This window comes from Lutjanus erythropterus, chromosome 20 (genome assembly GCF_056507025.1).
Source record: "Lutjanus erythropterus isolate fLutEry1 chromosome 20, fLutEry1.hap2, whole genome shotgun sequence".
In the NCBI taxonomy this organism is placed as follows: domain Eukaryota; kingdom Metazoa; phylum Chordata; class Actinopteri; order Lutjaniformes; family Lutjanidae; genus Lutjanus; species Lutjanus erythropterus.
In genome coordinates, this window is record NC_139336.1 from 12,489,312 (window position 1) to 12,504,543 (window position 15,232).

At 38.4% G+C, this 15,232-nt stretch overlaps 1 protein-coding gene across 1 annotated transcript in view; it reads right to left on the reverse strand.

Annotated features, from left to right (window-relative positions):
- galt (galactose-1-phosphate uridylyltransferase) overlaps positions 1-15,232 on the reverse strand; it is a 38,170-nt gene that overhangs the window by 13,873 nt on the left and 9,065 nt on the right. The window contains exons 6-8 of the mRNA XM_084746032.1: positions 14,194-14,250; positions 8,701-8,823; positions 1,052-1,184 (exon numbers count right to left, since the gene is read on the reverse strand). Of these exons, the coding sequence (XP_084602158.1) occupies positions 1,052-1,184; positions 8,701-8,823; positions 14,194-14,250 (313 nt within the window). The remainder of the gene's footprint in view (positions 1-1,051; positions 1,185-8,700; positions 8,824-14,193; positions 14,251-15,232) is intronic.

The window sequence follows — 15,232 nt, forward strand, 5'->3', positions numbered from 1 at the left end:
AAGTTGAACATGTTTTTGCAACTCTTTGACTCCTTGACTTGCTGTAACATTTGGGGACTTGTCCACCCTCGACAAATCCATCAGTTGTTCTAATATGGCTGAAGGCAAAACCTGTGACTGGGAACACAGAATCAGAGGTCGGCTCAAACCACACAAACATCCTTCCTGGCGCCTATACTGACTGCAGGAACTGAATCTGATTTGTTATTCCCTGTTGATTCATCTCCGATGTTCAGCGTGAAACAGCGGTAATGGACCGTGTCTCAGAAGACACCTATTCCACTGATCCCTCTTATCTATGTGCCTTGGGCTTCGCTCCTTCATTACACACCAGCTCAATCAGCTAAACAGACTCTCGACTGTCAACAGAAGTCTTTCAAATGAGCCCTTAGTTAATTTACAGATGCAGCAGTATTTGTCCTTGAGAAGGAATGGTAGGTAATCTCACAGGATCACCTCGATCTTAAGAGAATTTATTCTCTCCCAACAACAACAACAACATCTGTTGGAGTCATTTAAACACCATAATGTTAGGAGGAAAGGGAAGTGAACAACTGCAAATGCAGTTTACTTAACTATTATTGAAGCATTTTATTAACTCATAAATTATACGGTACTGGGAGGGTTGGCAGGAGGCAAATACATGCAACTGCCATAAACTTCAATTTACCGCCTTTAGTTTGTATATTGTAAAGAACACAATATTTATTTACTGACATGTTAATGTTCTGTAATAGTAAGATTAGTTCTTAGATGTAATTTTTTTGATTTCCATAGGGCTACGGAGCTCATTTGGGGCCCGCCATAAACACCACTTCGTGAAGGGAAAGTTCAAGTAAGGTGTAAAGTAAAAAGTTTCCTCTCCTGGGAAGCTTGAATGTGCTGTGAATGAACATGGATGGACACACACACACACACTGGGGGCACCTTGGCTGGGAATCAAACTTAGGATCCCCACTGAGCCGCTGAGTCACCTTAAACTAGTCTTAATTGCCTTATCGCTCTCTCAGTCACTCACTCTGTCAGTATCTTCACACACAGACACACTCACCCTCCCTCTCCTCTGTTGTCAGGTCATTGATTCTGAGGACATGTCGTCGTGGTAACAACAGCGTCTGGTAGGGCCATGTTGCCCAATATGGAACCACCGCCAGCCAATCAGAACTCTCCACCACCACACGCTCCTGGTGAAGAGACAAAATTAAAATGTTTTTGAATGAGCAAGGTAGGCCTGTCATTTTATTCCCAACTATGAACTTTCCAACAAAGTCAAAACCATCAACAGAAAGCTGACGGTAAACCAGAACTTTCAGGTTCCAGAAGTTTCTCAGACATAGAAGAATATAATTCAAAATCGCATTACATTTGCAAATGTCCACAGCTCAACTGACTGAAGACAATCAAGCTTTGAGTAAAGACAGGGAAGGCCGAATGTCACAGACATTTTCTTCTAGGATGGCAATGGTGGTCTGTCAGTCCAGATTGATCAGCTGAACAACTACTTGATGGACTGCCATGAAATTTGTAGGGCTTACACCTTTTAGTCAATTAGTTGGTTATTATGCTCTTGCCTGACCAAAGTCTAGTTGGTTGGAAGGTCACTGATGTCACTTCTTAATCCATTATTGTCGGGAGGTGGGACATATGCAGACCTGATGTATTTTATTTTTGAATGAGAGGCTATTTACTGAATATGGCTCCACACTAACTGACACCATGTCGGAGTACAAGCAGAAATCATTACATCAGTCCCCAGCTTCAGAAGACAGAAAAACTGAATAGATAAAAAGTTTATATTTGATGATGTGTGTGGATTTAACTCCGCTGGACTGCTTTCTCAACAAGCTACACTAATGTGCTGATAACCACTATCTGTCTGTGACCTGACATGAAACTCGATAGCTCTAAGGTTTGTCATGTTTTATGTCATTTTAGTGTCTAATTTGTGGGCTGTCCTCTTGAATTTGGTGCTATGTTGTTGCTATTGTGGCTATTCCCACAGGCTGGGGCGATGTTGGGCTAATGTTGTAATACTGAGGGACAGTCAAGAGAAACTGTTGCTGCAAGCCAATGCAACATGATTAACCTGGATGTGATGTCAGGGACGCTTTTGCAGAAAGTGTGGCAGACAATTGTTTCTTTCTAGATGCAGAAAAGGCAAACTCAAACCAGACATGCCTGACATAATTAACAAAACTTATTCAGACTTGTTAAAACCAATGGGACTGACTGACAGAATTAGTGTATACAATCTAAGCATACTGAACATCATTCAGCTGGTTGAGCTCCATGAACATATTTCCTCAGTGAATTTAAGTTAATCGGTTAGAGGCAACTTCACAGCCAATTTAGCAACTAGAAACCTAATATTCCCCATCAGAGAGGACTGTTGGTCTGAGAGCCATCTGCTACTACATGACCTGTTGTCACCTTCTCCCATCAGGTGTTTCTCCCCAATCCTTCTCTTTTCATTCCTGCTCTTTTTCTGAAAGTCTTTCTGCCTATGCTATGAATAGGCAGAAAGACAGGCAGCTTGTTTGTCACTGTATTAATATGTATGTGTCAGTAACAAATTTCCCAAAATAGACAGTGCAGTTCATTTAGGCCTTGGTTGTTGGTAGCAGGTAATTGCTGTCTGACAGTGTAAATTGTTTAAAGCTGACTGTCAATTTAACATGCGGATGAAATGACCGTGCTTCACGGACATTACTCCCAGACTTTATGATGAACACACATATATAAATAAAGAAAGACAGCAATAAATACATATATTTTATCAGACTGCTTAGGCTTATTGAGCTGCCTCCCACCATGCATTCAGACCAGAAAGACATGAATAATAATAACACAGAGAAAAGCTTGACTGAGCACGCTCTTACTTTATAGAAAACTGAGTTCAACATGGTAATAAAACAGGTCAGTCAGGATTGGCTGTTTGCAGCAAGAAGCCCAATTATCATAGACTCTTTAAATGCAGAATGTGTCAGAAGCTGAGATTTAACAAGCTGATGAGTGGGCACAAACATGACCTGACCTTGGTATTACAATCCATCAGAAATAGATTAGCTGTGTGTGTGTGTGTGTGTGTGTGTGTGTGTGTGTGTGTGTGTGTGTGTGTGTGTGTGTGTGTGTGTGTGTGTGTGTGTGTGTGTGTGTACTAAATTGGCAGTAGTAGGAAACTACTGCAAAGTAATCCTAAAATGACACTGGCAATCTATCTGGGTTGTTTTTCTTTGCATTGGATTTGCAGTAATGGCATGTTAACATATATTTCCTAACACAACCGAGTCTGATCACATACTGAAATGGAAACGCTGGTGTGTAAAGGCCTCAGAGAATCAACAACAATTTGCAGCAGGATCGATAGTCAGTAGAGTGAAGTTCTTAAAGCTGTACTAATTGATTTTTTTTGGCCACTTGGGGGCAGAAGAGCCCCACATTAAGCTGAAAAACACAACCCCCTGACAAATTAGCACCTTATAAAGTTGTCACAGCCAGTGTGTTAGCGAACAACAATCTGTTTACAGAGACAGCAGATGGAAACGAACGTTTCCCTTCATGTGCATCACCTGACGAAGACAAATATTTATTTTCCTTCTCGCTCTGGTTTAACTGGTTGCTCTTTAACTGCTAAATGTTCACCAGCTAGTCACTAACTTTGTCTGTCTGTGCTGCTGGGCAGGTAGCATACAGTGGATTTATCAGAGCTGATTTGCTGAAAAGAACTATAACATAATTGTGTCATAAATTGAAAGAGGCTAAACAGCTCCATAGAGCTACAGAGTTGTTAGCACCTACATCTGATTAGCTTTGTACATATTATAACCAACCATTTTTCAAGCAAAAATGTCAAAAAAATTGCTGGTTCCAGCTTCTTAAATGCAAAGACTTTTCTTTGATACCTAAACAAGATGCATATTTTGATGTTACTCACAACATAATGCAACACAACACAGAGTCAAGGGTAGCCTCAACCCTTAACTCAACCCTTCACAATGTCTCTAGCCTCTGAACCGGAGTTGTTCCAACCCAAAATTTGGGTTCACATACATGCCATGTCTACCAAGCACTGTGCTGTTTAATGACAACTCAGTCCTTAATCTGTCTAGCTATCAAAAGAAGGTCCTTTTTTTATGGCTTGACTACAACTAAGAAAATTCTTCTTGTTAGACAGACATCCATGCGTATTAACATATATTGTATATATTAAACAGTGGGTTTCCTCTTGTTGCAATCTTTTTGTTTTAAAAAAATATTGATTGTCTCTTGGACTGGGTGGAAAATTGTATATTTGAAGGGTTAATTTGCAAAAAAAAAAAAAAGTTATGTCTGTTTTTATTTATTTTCCTGAATCATGTTTTTGTTTTGTTGTTGTTTTGGAACACTCCAAGGAATATCAATCAAACAGGTGTTGGGCAGTTTTGATTAGATATCTCTTATTCTCAAATCACATGTTTTTAATTGTGTACTCGGGAATATCAATCAAACTGGTCTAAATTAATTCATTCTCATAAAGGTGTTTATCTATCTTTGCAAATTAACTCCTCAATATTCGTTTTGTTTTACTCCTTCTTGCTTTTCCTTCTCCTAAAGTTTGATTAAATTATTTTCTCATTTTGCATTTATACCATGTATACATTGACCTGTTCTGTGTCAACAGCATGGACACTAATTTAAAAAACTAAACAAAAAAAAAGAAAAAAGAGAGAGAGATTATTATTAACCAGACACCAAAGCAAAGAGAGAGTGCTTGGGCATCCTAGGCTGTAAATCTCCCAGAGGTTTGAACAAACTTGTCCAGGCATTAGTGCATAATTAAGGGATCTACAGGGAATCCTTTGGTGTTTAATAACTGTGGAGGAAAACACAGACTAATCTAACAGAATCCCAAAGTGTTCAGTTCTCTTAATGAACTGTACTTGCAGTATAGGATTCTACTTAGTGCCTGGTGCAATAGTGCTTCGACTATATCTTCCCTTTCAACGAATAATTTGAGAAGAAGGAAATAAGCAGGGGATGAGAACTGGGAAATTGAAGTGACATTATGTGTATCTCAAGTACTTTGTGAACTGATTATGAACAAAATTTTATGTTGCTAAACATGATTCATTTCATACATTTTTAACATTTTTGACAATGTTTTTACAAAGTGTTCCTGAGCCCATGTAGGTCCTTTATACAATAATGTGGGTTTTTAATGCAGTGCTGCCTGAGGGGTCAAAGGTCCCAGGTGTAAGGTGTTGGTTTGTTTGTTGAGTATTTTAATTTTCTGATATTTTATGATACTCCTTGCCTTACCTGTATACTTGCTTCCTATTAATTTTTTTCTGGTCAAGATTTCAGCTTACTCCTCCTCCTCAAACTTCCCTCTCAACCCCACTCATATTCTTTTTCCACTGTATTCGTCCTTCACTGCCTTTAACAGGATTATAAAGGAGCTCAATGAAGATAGAAAAACAAGAAAGAGCCGGGATGGAGAGGGAAGATTGACGAGGAGGAGTGAAGTGAAGAGAGGATGTCCTAAAACAGACACCTCACAGGCCGCAAATCCCAAAGAGCATTATTCAATTAGCTTAGAAAGTTTTTGTTTCAAAGTCAAGAGTGTCACCAAGGAGCCGAACCCCAATTCAAACTCCTCCAAACACTGCAGTGTGCCAATTTACGGCCCTAACCCCAGCTCTGAGAGACAGGCGCAAAAAGAGACACACACACACTTGTGGACAAGAACAAATAGTCTAAGGCATTCTTGCAAACACACACCTCTGCTCCCACTCTGATTATATAAAGGTCATTCCCCATGAGCAGCTGTCTAGTGTCTACTCGGCTCTTCTCAAAACCTTAATGCTATCCTTGCTCTCTCTGCCACACACACACACACACACTCTCACACACACTCCCTATAGAACAGGTATCAGCTCATTCCCTGAATGAATCAGTGGCTCTCTGATTTCTCTTTTCTTTCTTACCTGCACATCTCTCTTTCTGTCCTTTCTCGTCTATGTCCACTCTTTTGTCCTCTCTCCTTCTCCATTCAACTCCTTTCTCCTCTATCTCTGCCCTACTTTTTGCTCACACTCCTTTAATAAATTTTATACTCTATCATCAAGCCCACTGTCCCTCTCCAACTATTTGATTTTTTGAGTTCTCTTGAATTAAATAAATTTATTAATAATTTATTAAATACTTTTCCTTCAGTCACTCAAAAGAATATGCTTTGATTCAAGAGGAGAAAAAAAACCCCTCCTCTTAAGATAGACTTAAAGTGGGTTTCAGCTTTATGTGTGCAGTGTGTCATGTGTGGCTAATCAACAAAAATAATAGCTTTGATTGTTCCAGGAAAGTGAACAAGTAACAGAAATGAGACCCACCAAAGTGAAAAGCAGGAAAAAAAGTTGCTGTTCTTACTTTGTACAAACTTCTGAGATGTAATTTTCTTTGGTGGTAAAATAATCACTCTGTCCCAATTATATTGTCTAACAATATGAATAATAAACTCTTGTTGCAAATGTAGTGACCAGTCACTTTCTGGACAGTGCAATGGCTGCACTGCATCTAGTCCTGGACAAAAAAAGAGTAAAAGTCACCCGCTTCCATTCTTTATGCTAAGATAAGCTGCAGAACAGCTGCTGGCTCCAGCTATATTTGCGGTACAGATGTTAGAATGGTATTGATCTTTCATCTCTGCAGGAAAGATAATGAGCATACTTTCCAGTCAAAACTTTTCCTTTAAGATAAACTTTAAAAAAGAAAGAAAGAAAGAAAAAACATAACTAAAAAAACAAAATCTCAGACTCTCCATCAATAAAGCTTTCAAAAGCTTTGACAAGTAAGCTCAGAAAATAAGCTCTATCTAAATTTATTTTGTTGAACTTTTTGTTTACTGATAGCAATATGAAGAAAAACCAAATTTGGATGAAATAAATGAAGATCGTAGCTTATCTTTGATAATTTGTTTTTCAAGACTTCTGTAAAAGCGACATATACCATCATATCTTAAGTTATCTTATGTTAGCAAAACACTAGTTAACTATCTGGCTAATCTCAGCATCTCTAATTAGCTAACTAGTAGTTGATGTAGATTAACTAGGTAGTTAGCTAGCATTTTGCCAATGTTAGCTAATTTAAGAGGTGATTATACAAGGTATGTTGCTTTTACAGGTAGTCTCTTTTAAACATCTTCAAAACATAGTTTTGATTTCAATGTAGTGGAGCCTGAATACTGAAAACAGGAAAGGAGAAAATTGATCGAGTTGCTCAACTTTCATTGGAGAGCAGAGTAAAAAGGGGCGGGACTTAGGTAGGGTCAGGTCCAATGAAACGCTAAAGGGTAATGGCATGAAGGCTTATGAATTAGCCTAAAACTGATGACACCCTTGCACTACACTGGATCGTACCAGCACAAGAAAAAAATAGGAAGAAAAGTGATTTTAAAAAAAGGGATCATATGATCATAGCATGACCCAAATCACAACAACCTACGATCTGTTCATCACTACTTACTCTCAAAGGACGACTTACAGGTGGAAGCCTAAAAGGTAAGGTGCCGCCAGTTAATCTCATTAGGACAAGATACACTGGCAGCACATTTTATTGGCTTATCACTGTATAAACACAACTGAAGCCAGTTTTGAGAAGGGCTTTAGCTGTGAATATAACTTGAGATTAAGTATATTAAATTATAAAGTAGCATAAGTGAGCCATCTCTTTGCAGCTCAGGGAAGCAAAACAAAAAAGTCACGGCTCTGTCAAGTTTAATTCTCCTGTAGAGAGTTCGTTCAGGGTTCCCACCAAATGCCTGCTTACTAATAAGACATTTGCCAACATGCTTAATGCGCTCAGTGCTCTGCTAGACCCTGTCTGCCATGGTTACTGCCGCTGATGCCACACACACACACACACACACACACACACACACACACACACACACACACACACACACACACAGACAGTTGGTTTTCCTAATCTTCACGCAGGTTGAAGATGGATGCCGCAGCATTATGCTAATGAGTGTCTCTGCTGTCCAATCACACGCTTCACTGGCTGAAAGACAGGCAGAGGATGCTGATGGGAAAAAAAAGGGAAAGATGAAGTAAGAGAAGGAGAGAGAAGCATGGTGGGAAAGGGTGAAAGTAGATGAATGAAGGAAGAGGCAATGAGAGCAGTTACTGTTTTGCATATTTAGAGACATTTTCTAAAGCAAACCTCTAAAGTTTATTCGAAATCATTATCACAGCTAAAATGACTGTGTTCCCCTTCACCACTCACAATATTTCTTTAATCCAGATTTCAATGATGTAATCCATTCAATTTAAAATAAGCACTTAACCAAATTTAAATTTAACCAAACATGTTTTTTAAGCATGTATTATTAAAGCACTGTGTTGGACATGTAAGGCCTGCCAGATTTCTTGTTAATCCTTCCATGACGCACATGATAAGGATTTGATATGAATTCCAAAACTAAAAATTTACCATTTTTTAATCAAATTTTTACCCTAATACATAAAAGATACTGTACATTTTTATTTAAGACGGAGCAAGGTTTAATTTTACTTCAATTTTCAGCACTAAATATTCATGACAGTTGAACTAGGTGGGACCAGAGGAGCAGTAGAATATGCATTTCTGAGGGTGAAAATGTCCTTTAAATGTTCTTTTAAAACACAATTTGCCTTTGTGTTCATACGTGTTAACGCATACCTTTTTCTCAGTTTCTTCTCTGGCGTATTGCAGCAGCAGCGGCTGTCCGTGTTTCTGGTAGTAGTCTCTCTGACAGCGGTCTGACAGAGCCGGCTCATTGGGCAGGAAGTTGCTGGCCCACACCTGTGATGTAACAGGAAGCAGGAAAAAGATGGAGGAAGATGATGATGAAACTTAGATCTAGAAAACCTAAGAGTTATGTATATGTGTGTATTACTGTTCAGTACTGTTTTATTTATCAGTACCACTCGATCAGTATAGGTTTCACAGGTCCAGAGATTTCTGGGTTTCAAAACTCACTTTGATTTCTCTATTCAGTATTTTTAGGGACTGTCACTACTAACATGTTTGGAATCCTAATGTATAAAAATAATTTTGTATATATTTGGGTTTCCCAAATGTCAAAACATAATATAAAGACTTGTTGACTTATTATTATGAAATTGAATGTTTTATGTGTTACAGAGGATGCTCTTTAAGTCTGACTTGGTTGACACGGTGGGCGTTATTGGGAAACTTTCTGACATGGCAGAGTCCTGACAAGTTTCCCATTTGTCAGTGCTGACCCAAACTTATTTTAAAAGCCAAGAAAGAATGGACCTTTTCCTTTCAGGATCTTTGGAAATGGAGCAGGTAAGGAAAAAAAATACACTACACAACGAATACAAATACTTCCATGAACGACGTGGTTGACAGGTTGGTTAACATGTTAGTTAACCAGCACAGCAGCTGATTCAGTGAAATTAACACACTGGCAAAGTCAGAGCAATGATCTGTGTGCTCATGGCGACAGGAACACACATTCACTGACAAAATTAACTTTCTGACAGTGATTAATGACATCTCTAAATAAAGATTTACCAGTTCAAAGCAGCTGTTTTGACTGAGACAAACACATTGTCGAAACTTTCCTCTCATCAGCCACCAACTGTCATCGTGTAGCAGACAGTATTTACCCAAAATGAGACGTTGGCATTAACTGTGATTGAAAAAGTAAACATCCCTGGAGAAAACAGGCGGTTTGAAGCCCTAAAAAAGATGAGATACTGCAGGTCATGTCATTTGTTCCCGCTTTGTTCACCTCTGCAAACAGCACTACAATTCATTTCCAATCACGCTTTGGGGAAAACACTTTTAGTCTGCAGAATTAGCTTCATAATGTACTTCTACTGCATTTCAGAAAGCTTTTTATGGATAATAGGGAACGTCAAGGCAGACATTCGGATAATTTATGCTTGCGCTTTATGGTATTTTAATGGCTGTAAAAGCAGGCAAAGACTGCCAAATGACTAACATGTAACTACTGACTCACTGCTGAATGATAAATCACTACCTGTGATAACAAGTTATTGAAGTTTTGAACAGGAGGCATTTACATATGGGTTTGTTATAATTAGTATCCAAATATATTACCACAAGTATATGCAGGAATGCAAAACTCAACATTGTAAAAGTGCTCTGATGAATGAGATCTTCACCAGAATATTGATTAGTTTTTTGCTGCACAAGGGAGGAAAGTTGTTTTCTGTGTGTTTATAGCTGACAGTAGTCTTTCCTTTAGCCTCTAGTCTGGTTTCTTTGCATTACTTGTGCAGATTGTCCAGGCTAGGAGTGACTGTAAACTGCTTTCAGGGGGTATTTTTGCCCTTTTGTTGTAATTGTTAGAGAGATTTTAGGCCTATTACGGCGTATTTGTGTCACCAGGAGTAGGTCTTCCAATTATAATATTCCACCAGCATGAACAGAGTAATAATCAGAGGCATTCTCTGCTGCTTTAAGCAGCGCTGCTTCAGGCTGCATGGCAAATTGTTTTCTGATTAAACACTTTTCACCCAGAATGCAGTGCAGGAATAGGCTGCATCACAGGCTCCTACAAATTATTTTTTTTTTCTTCATAACAGAAAAAAAAACTGCATTAACTTCATAGAGGAAATGGGTCTTCCTGATTAGGAGCTTCCTCATTTTTTAATTTGAGTCAGTTTAGTGTCCTGCTTGCCGTGCCTCTAGGGCGAATGTCACATAGCTGTATCCTAGGTTTAAATTCATGAATAATACTTGATATACTGCAAAAATACAATCAAATAATCTTTTTTAAAAAGCTGGAAATGATCAATGTTTGTTGTCATGTTTGCCCTTGGCCTTGGTTCTTGTAAGATTCCCTACACTCTCACTGCATAGAAGGCTGAAAGAAGCTCAGAGTAATATTAATATGAATGACTTTTGAATATCGGCTAAAGGCTGTACCATATTTATGATCATGATCCTGGGAAGACCGAAGGAGACAAACATGGTTATTGTGTGAACTATATGTGTAAATACTGTATATCTGCATTCCTCCAGGCATGTACAATAGTGTGTGTGTGGGGATACATTTGCACGCCTGCCAACATCTGTAGCTGAGGGTCTATTTGTACACCTGTGGTTCTGTATACACGGATCTATAATCCATACAGCAACAGACTGTTGATTCTCAGAGAAAAGTAGAGAAAAGTAAAGATAATACAAAAGAGGAAAATAAATTATACACTCTTTTCCCACAGGACAGAACTTCTGAAAATAACAGGCATCAATCTGAACAGCTATTATGACACCATCGACCCCTCTTCCAGGCTCTTCAAGAGTAAAATACATACTTAGGGAATAAATATAAACCCAAAAACCATCTGCGCCTGAGAGACAAATATTTTCAAACATTTTATAGAATGAATGCTGTATTTAGGAAGTGCTTCTTATGTAAAAAATGATATTACTATTCCAGAGGCATAAGTTTTTCTTCCTCCGCTTACATAAAAATACATACAGCTCTGTTCCTGTGAGACCAGAGTTATCAGAAGCAACACTGCCTCCAGAACATGATTAACATTTTCTGTTCGTTATTCTTCAAAGTTTTAGATCTTTGCTTCTTACATTTTGGCCTAAAGGGGTTGTCTGGCTGTATACACACACACACACACACACACACACACACACACGTACACGCACACATTAGTATTTTCTTGGACTTTGATGTCTTAAGAAAGGGAAATGTGGACTATAGGAAAAAAAGAAACAAGAAACAAAACTGCTAAAACTTTTAAAAAAATGCTCCATCAAAGCCTGGATCCAGGTTTGATTTGGAATTCTTTTATACTGGACCACATGAAAACAAATCACATCTTTTTTGATCTGGCAGCAGTTATACAAGTACAAACAAGACTTTGACAGCATCTGAATACATGTATTATTATGGGTGTTTTAAAACATCTCAATAAGAAAGTTTCTCCTTTTACTGTGGCTGAAACTTAAAGAAACTTTCTGAGGTAACACAAAAACATCCCTCAACAAGGAAAAATTTCAGTCATGAAACATCTATAATAGCGTGGCAAAATCAAGTTATTCTGAGGTCACATACTGCCATCTGCTGTTAATTTGTATATGACAGTACAGATTCAAGTATGCCTTTGTTTCTACCTGCACTGTAGAGTGAAATATTTCTTTTTCTCCAAAAGCCTGAGGATTTGAATTGTTACTGTTCAACCAAAGAGGAAGAATGTATCACAACTTAATGAGAAATCATCTCAGAAATTATACACAATTGCAACTTTTCCATTTTAAATATTTTTTTTCTAATAATATAATATTCTACTCTCATCTCCTACATGCTTGGAGGGGGAGAGGAAGGCAAAGAGGTGTTTGCAATCCCACAGTCAAAAAGCAACATTTCCACTGTGACAGTTTATCATGAATGCCCAAATAATTATGTTTTATTAAAGGATACTGTCATAAGCGTAGCATAGCTCAGTATCAGAATAAGGAATGGTTTTATTGCCAAGTAAGGGGCAGGGCATCGAGTAATATGTTTGTATGTAGTGTATGTGGTAGAGCTAATAAGGGAGAGTGAGCAGCCAGCTGAGAGTTACATGCTAGTGTAGCAGAGGAAAAGGTTAGCAGCAAGGTGTCAGTCTGGCATTAAATATACAGTTCAGGTTACAGTGTGTCAGTTAACAAACACTGCAGCTGCTCAAGACTAAAAAAAAAGCCGTGTCTGTTGTTTCCCAACTGCTGGAAAGGTGAAGGCGGGTAGTCCCGAAGTGAGTTGAGCGGGAAAGCTATAGCGGCACCTTTGTACCCACAATGTTGGCTCCGGTGCAATCATGTCCCTTTCAGAAGCTGTGTAATCCAGCCTTGAACTGCAGCGTCTTTTTGGAGAGGTGATGATAAATGCTGACTGTCTTCTGTGATTATTTATCCATTTTCCGAGCTAAAAACAGTTGTTGTCTGATCTCAAATGCATTGTGCAATTGAATAACACGAGATTGACCCTACTGACAATAAGAGCTCAACCCTGCAGTAAGCATCACATGACTGTGGTATTGCAGTAATGCCGTTATCATCACAGGCCTAGATGGCAGGCAGGTCTCTTTCTCTATTTTTTTATTTTGGACAGAGCCAGGCTATTCCTTTTAAAATTTGTGTTGTGTCTCTGTGCTGCATTTAGCAGAAAACGAATGAGACAGGCCATTCTGCAACCTGAAGTTTTTTACCTTCATCCACATTTACTGATTGCTTTAGTCAGTATATATCCTCACTGTTAATTAATAAATGCATTAACCACATTTCCCTTCTTTCTAAACGCAAAATACATGGACTTTTGCTGTGCATTACTCTCAGACTGAAAACATGGATTTTTGTCTCTGATGGGCCTGTCTGCCTTCGAGTACTTCCCAGTGGTTATGGTCTTTTCATTTTCAGTTTTAGGCAGCTCCATTTGTTTTCTTCATTGCTCGGATAGCTGACATATTGTTTTGACCATATTGACAACGAAATTGCTGTTTAAAATTCAACATATCGCTCTGTCTACCCCAGCAAACCGTCCTTCTGTTTTTGTCATTCCCGATCCTGATTGTGCTCTTTCTCAACATCCCACTGTGAAGTGACAGTTTGACAGGAAATGCCTCTGTCTCTCTGAGTTGTTAATCTCGCCTGAATCACCTTACTGAATAAGCAAACATGAAAAGACAAGAAAATGCCCAAACAGTAATATAGATGTGATTATGAACTAAAAAAAACAGAAAAGAAAGATATAACAAACACACAAATATGCATTTACTCAAAATGTGACAAAGACACACAATCATTAGTGGTTCCTGAATGAAAAGTCAAATAACAGCTTCTCTGTTGAAACTTGTCTGGCCCCTTTCTAACGCGTCACCTTCATTATTATAGTGAATGTGAAAAGCCAGTCTCCTAGATGTGCAAATTGGACCAATGACACAAATCCTATTGTGCTTATGTGATAAAAGCATTTGTTATTTCATGCTGCACCTTCAAATTACACTGAAAGAAGTGGCTTGTGTATGTGTGTTAATCCATATATATATATATATTTCTGAACTCCATATAAAAACTTCAATCACTTGCAATTGAAATGACTCAATGTTAAGACATTTGCACGCACATAAAAGTCAAATGCATATCTTGTGTGTGTATGTACAGTATGTGTGCATTTCCTACCTGACAGTGAGGATGTGGATTTGAACAACCCATCATAGCTCCTTTATTCTCAAAGATCTACAAAATAGGAAATAAAAGGAAAAAATAATAGGATTTAGTTTAACTTTTTCACTCGTGTGAGGAGCAAAAAATAAATAAGGCAAAGCTAATAAAAACAACTACACAGACAGAAACAGAAGAAGAAGAGAGGAGACCTTTGGTGGCACACTGGATGTCAGCACTGGGCTGACCAAGTAAACTAGAGGAAATATTGTTTTCCTCCAGAAGTAAAAGGTCAAAGTCTCTCTCAAGGACTTTAGTCTCAGGAGGGACTGATTAAGAAACTCATCTGGCAGAATGGAGCTGTCCTTGGTGCTGATATCTGGTGGTTAATATTTCCAATTCCCCTTCGGCTATGCATGCATTTCACTATTTAGTACACATTTTTAGGGATCCTAAATGATGTAGTGCCTTGCTCTGGGTCTAGGACACTTCATAAGATGTCTGTACTCACAGGTGGTTTTAAATCTCAGGAGGGAGTTTTGTTTTGCAGTGATTCAGAGACAATACTATAAACCAGTGGTTCCCAGTCTGGGGGTGGTGATAATTTCCAGGGATTCCAGATGGTTGTGGAGAATAAAATGAAATACTTTGACTGAGAATGAGCGCTAGTAAGCAGCTGTCACCCATGTCAGCCCCTTACAGACATCTATTTAACATAAGGCACAAAAACTCAAAAATATGCAAAATACAGCTGGCCTGAAGACACGTAACGGCCACCTCACTAACGCTGAAAACTATAGTATAAACCAGCACAAAATGACAATTACCAACATAAATGACTACATTCTGAACAGACACAAACACTAACAAAAAGTGACACTTTAAGCATTTTGTAACATAAAAGTCCAGCATGCATGATGGGAAATGAGGGCAGAATTTTAAACTAGGTAATGGTTTTTACATGACATCGCCTGCACCAGTGATAGAATTTGCTTTATATAGATTTTATTGTATGTGCTTGTATGTGAGAGTCAAAGCAGTTGTCTTCCTGTGTGGT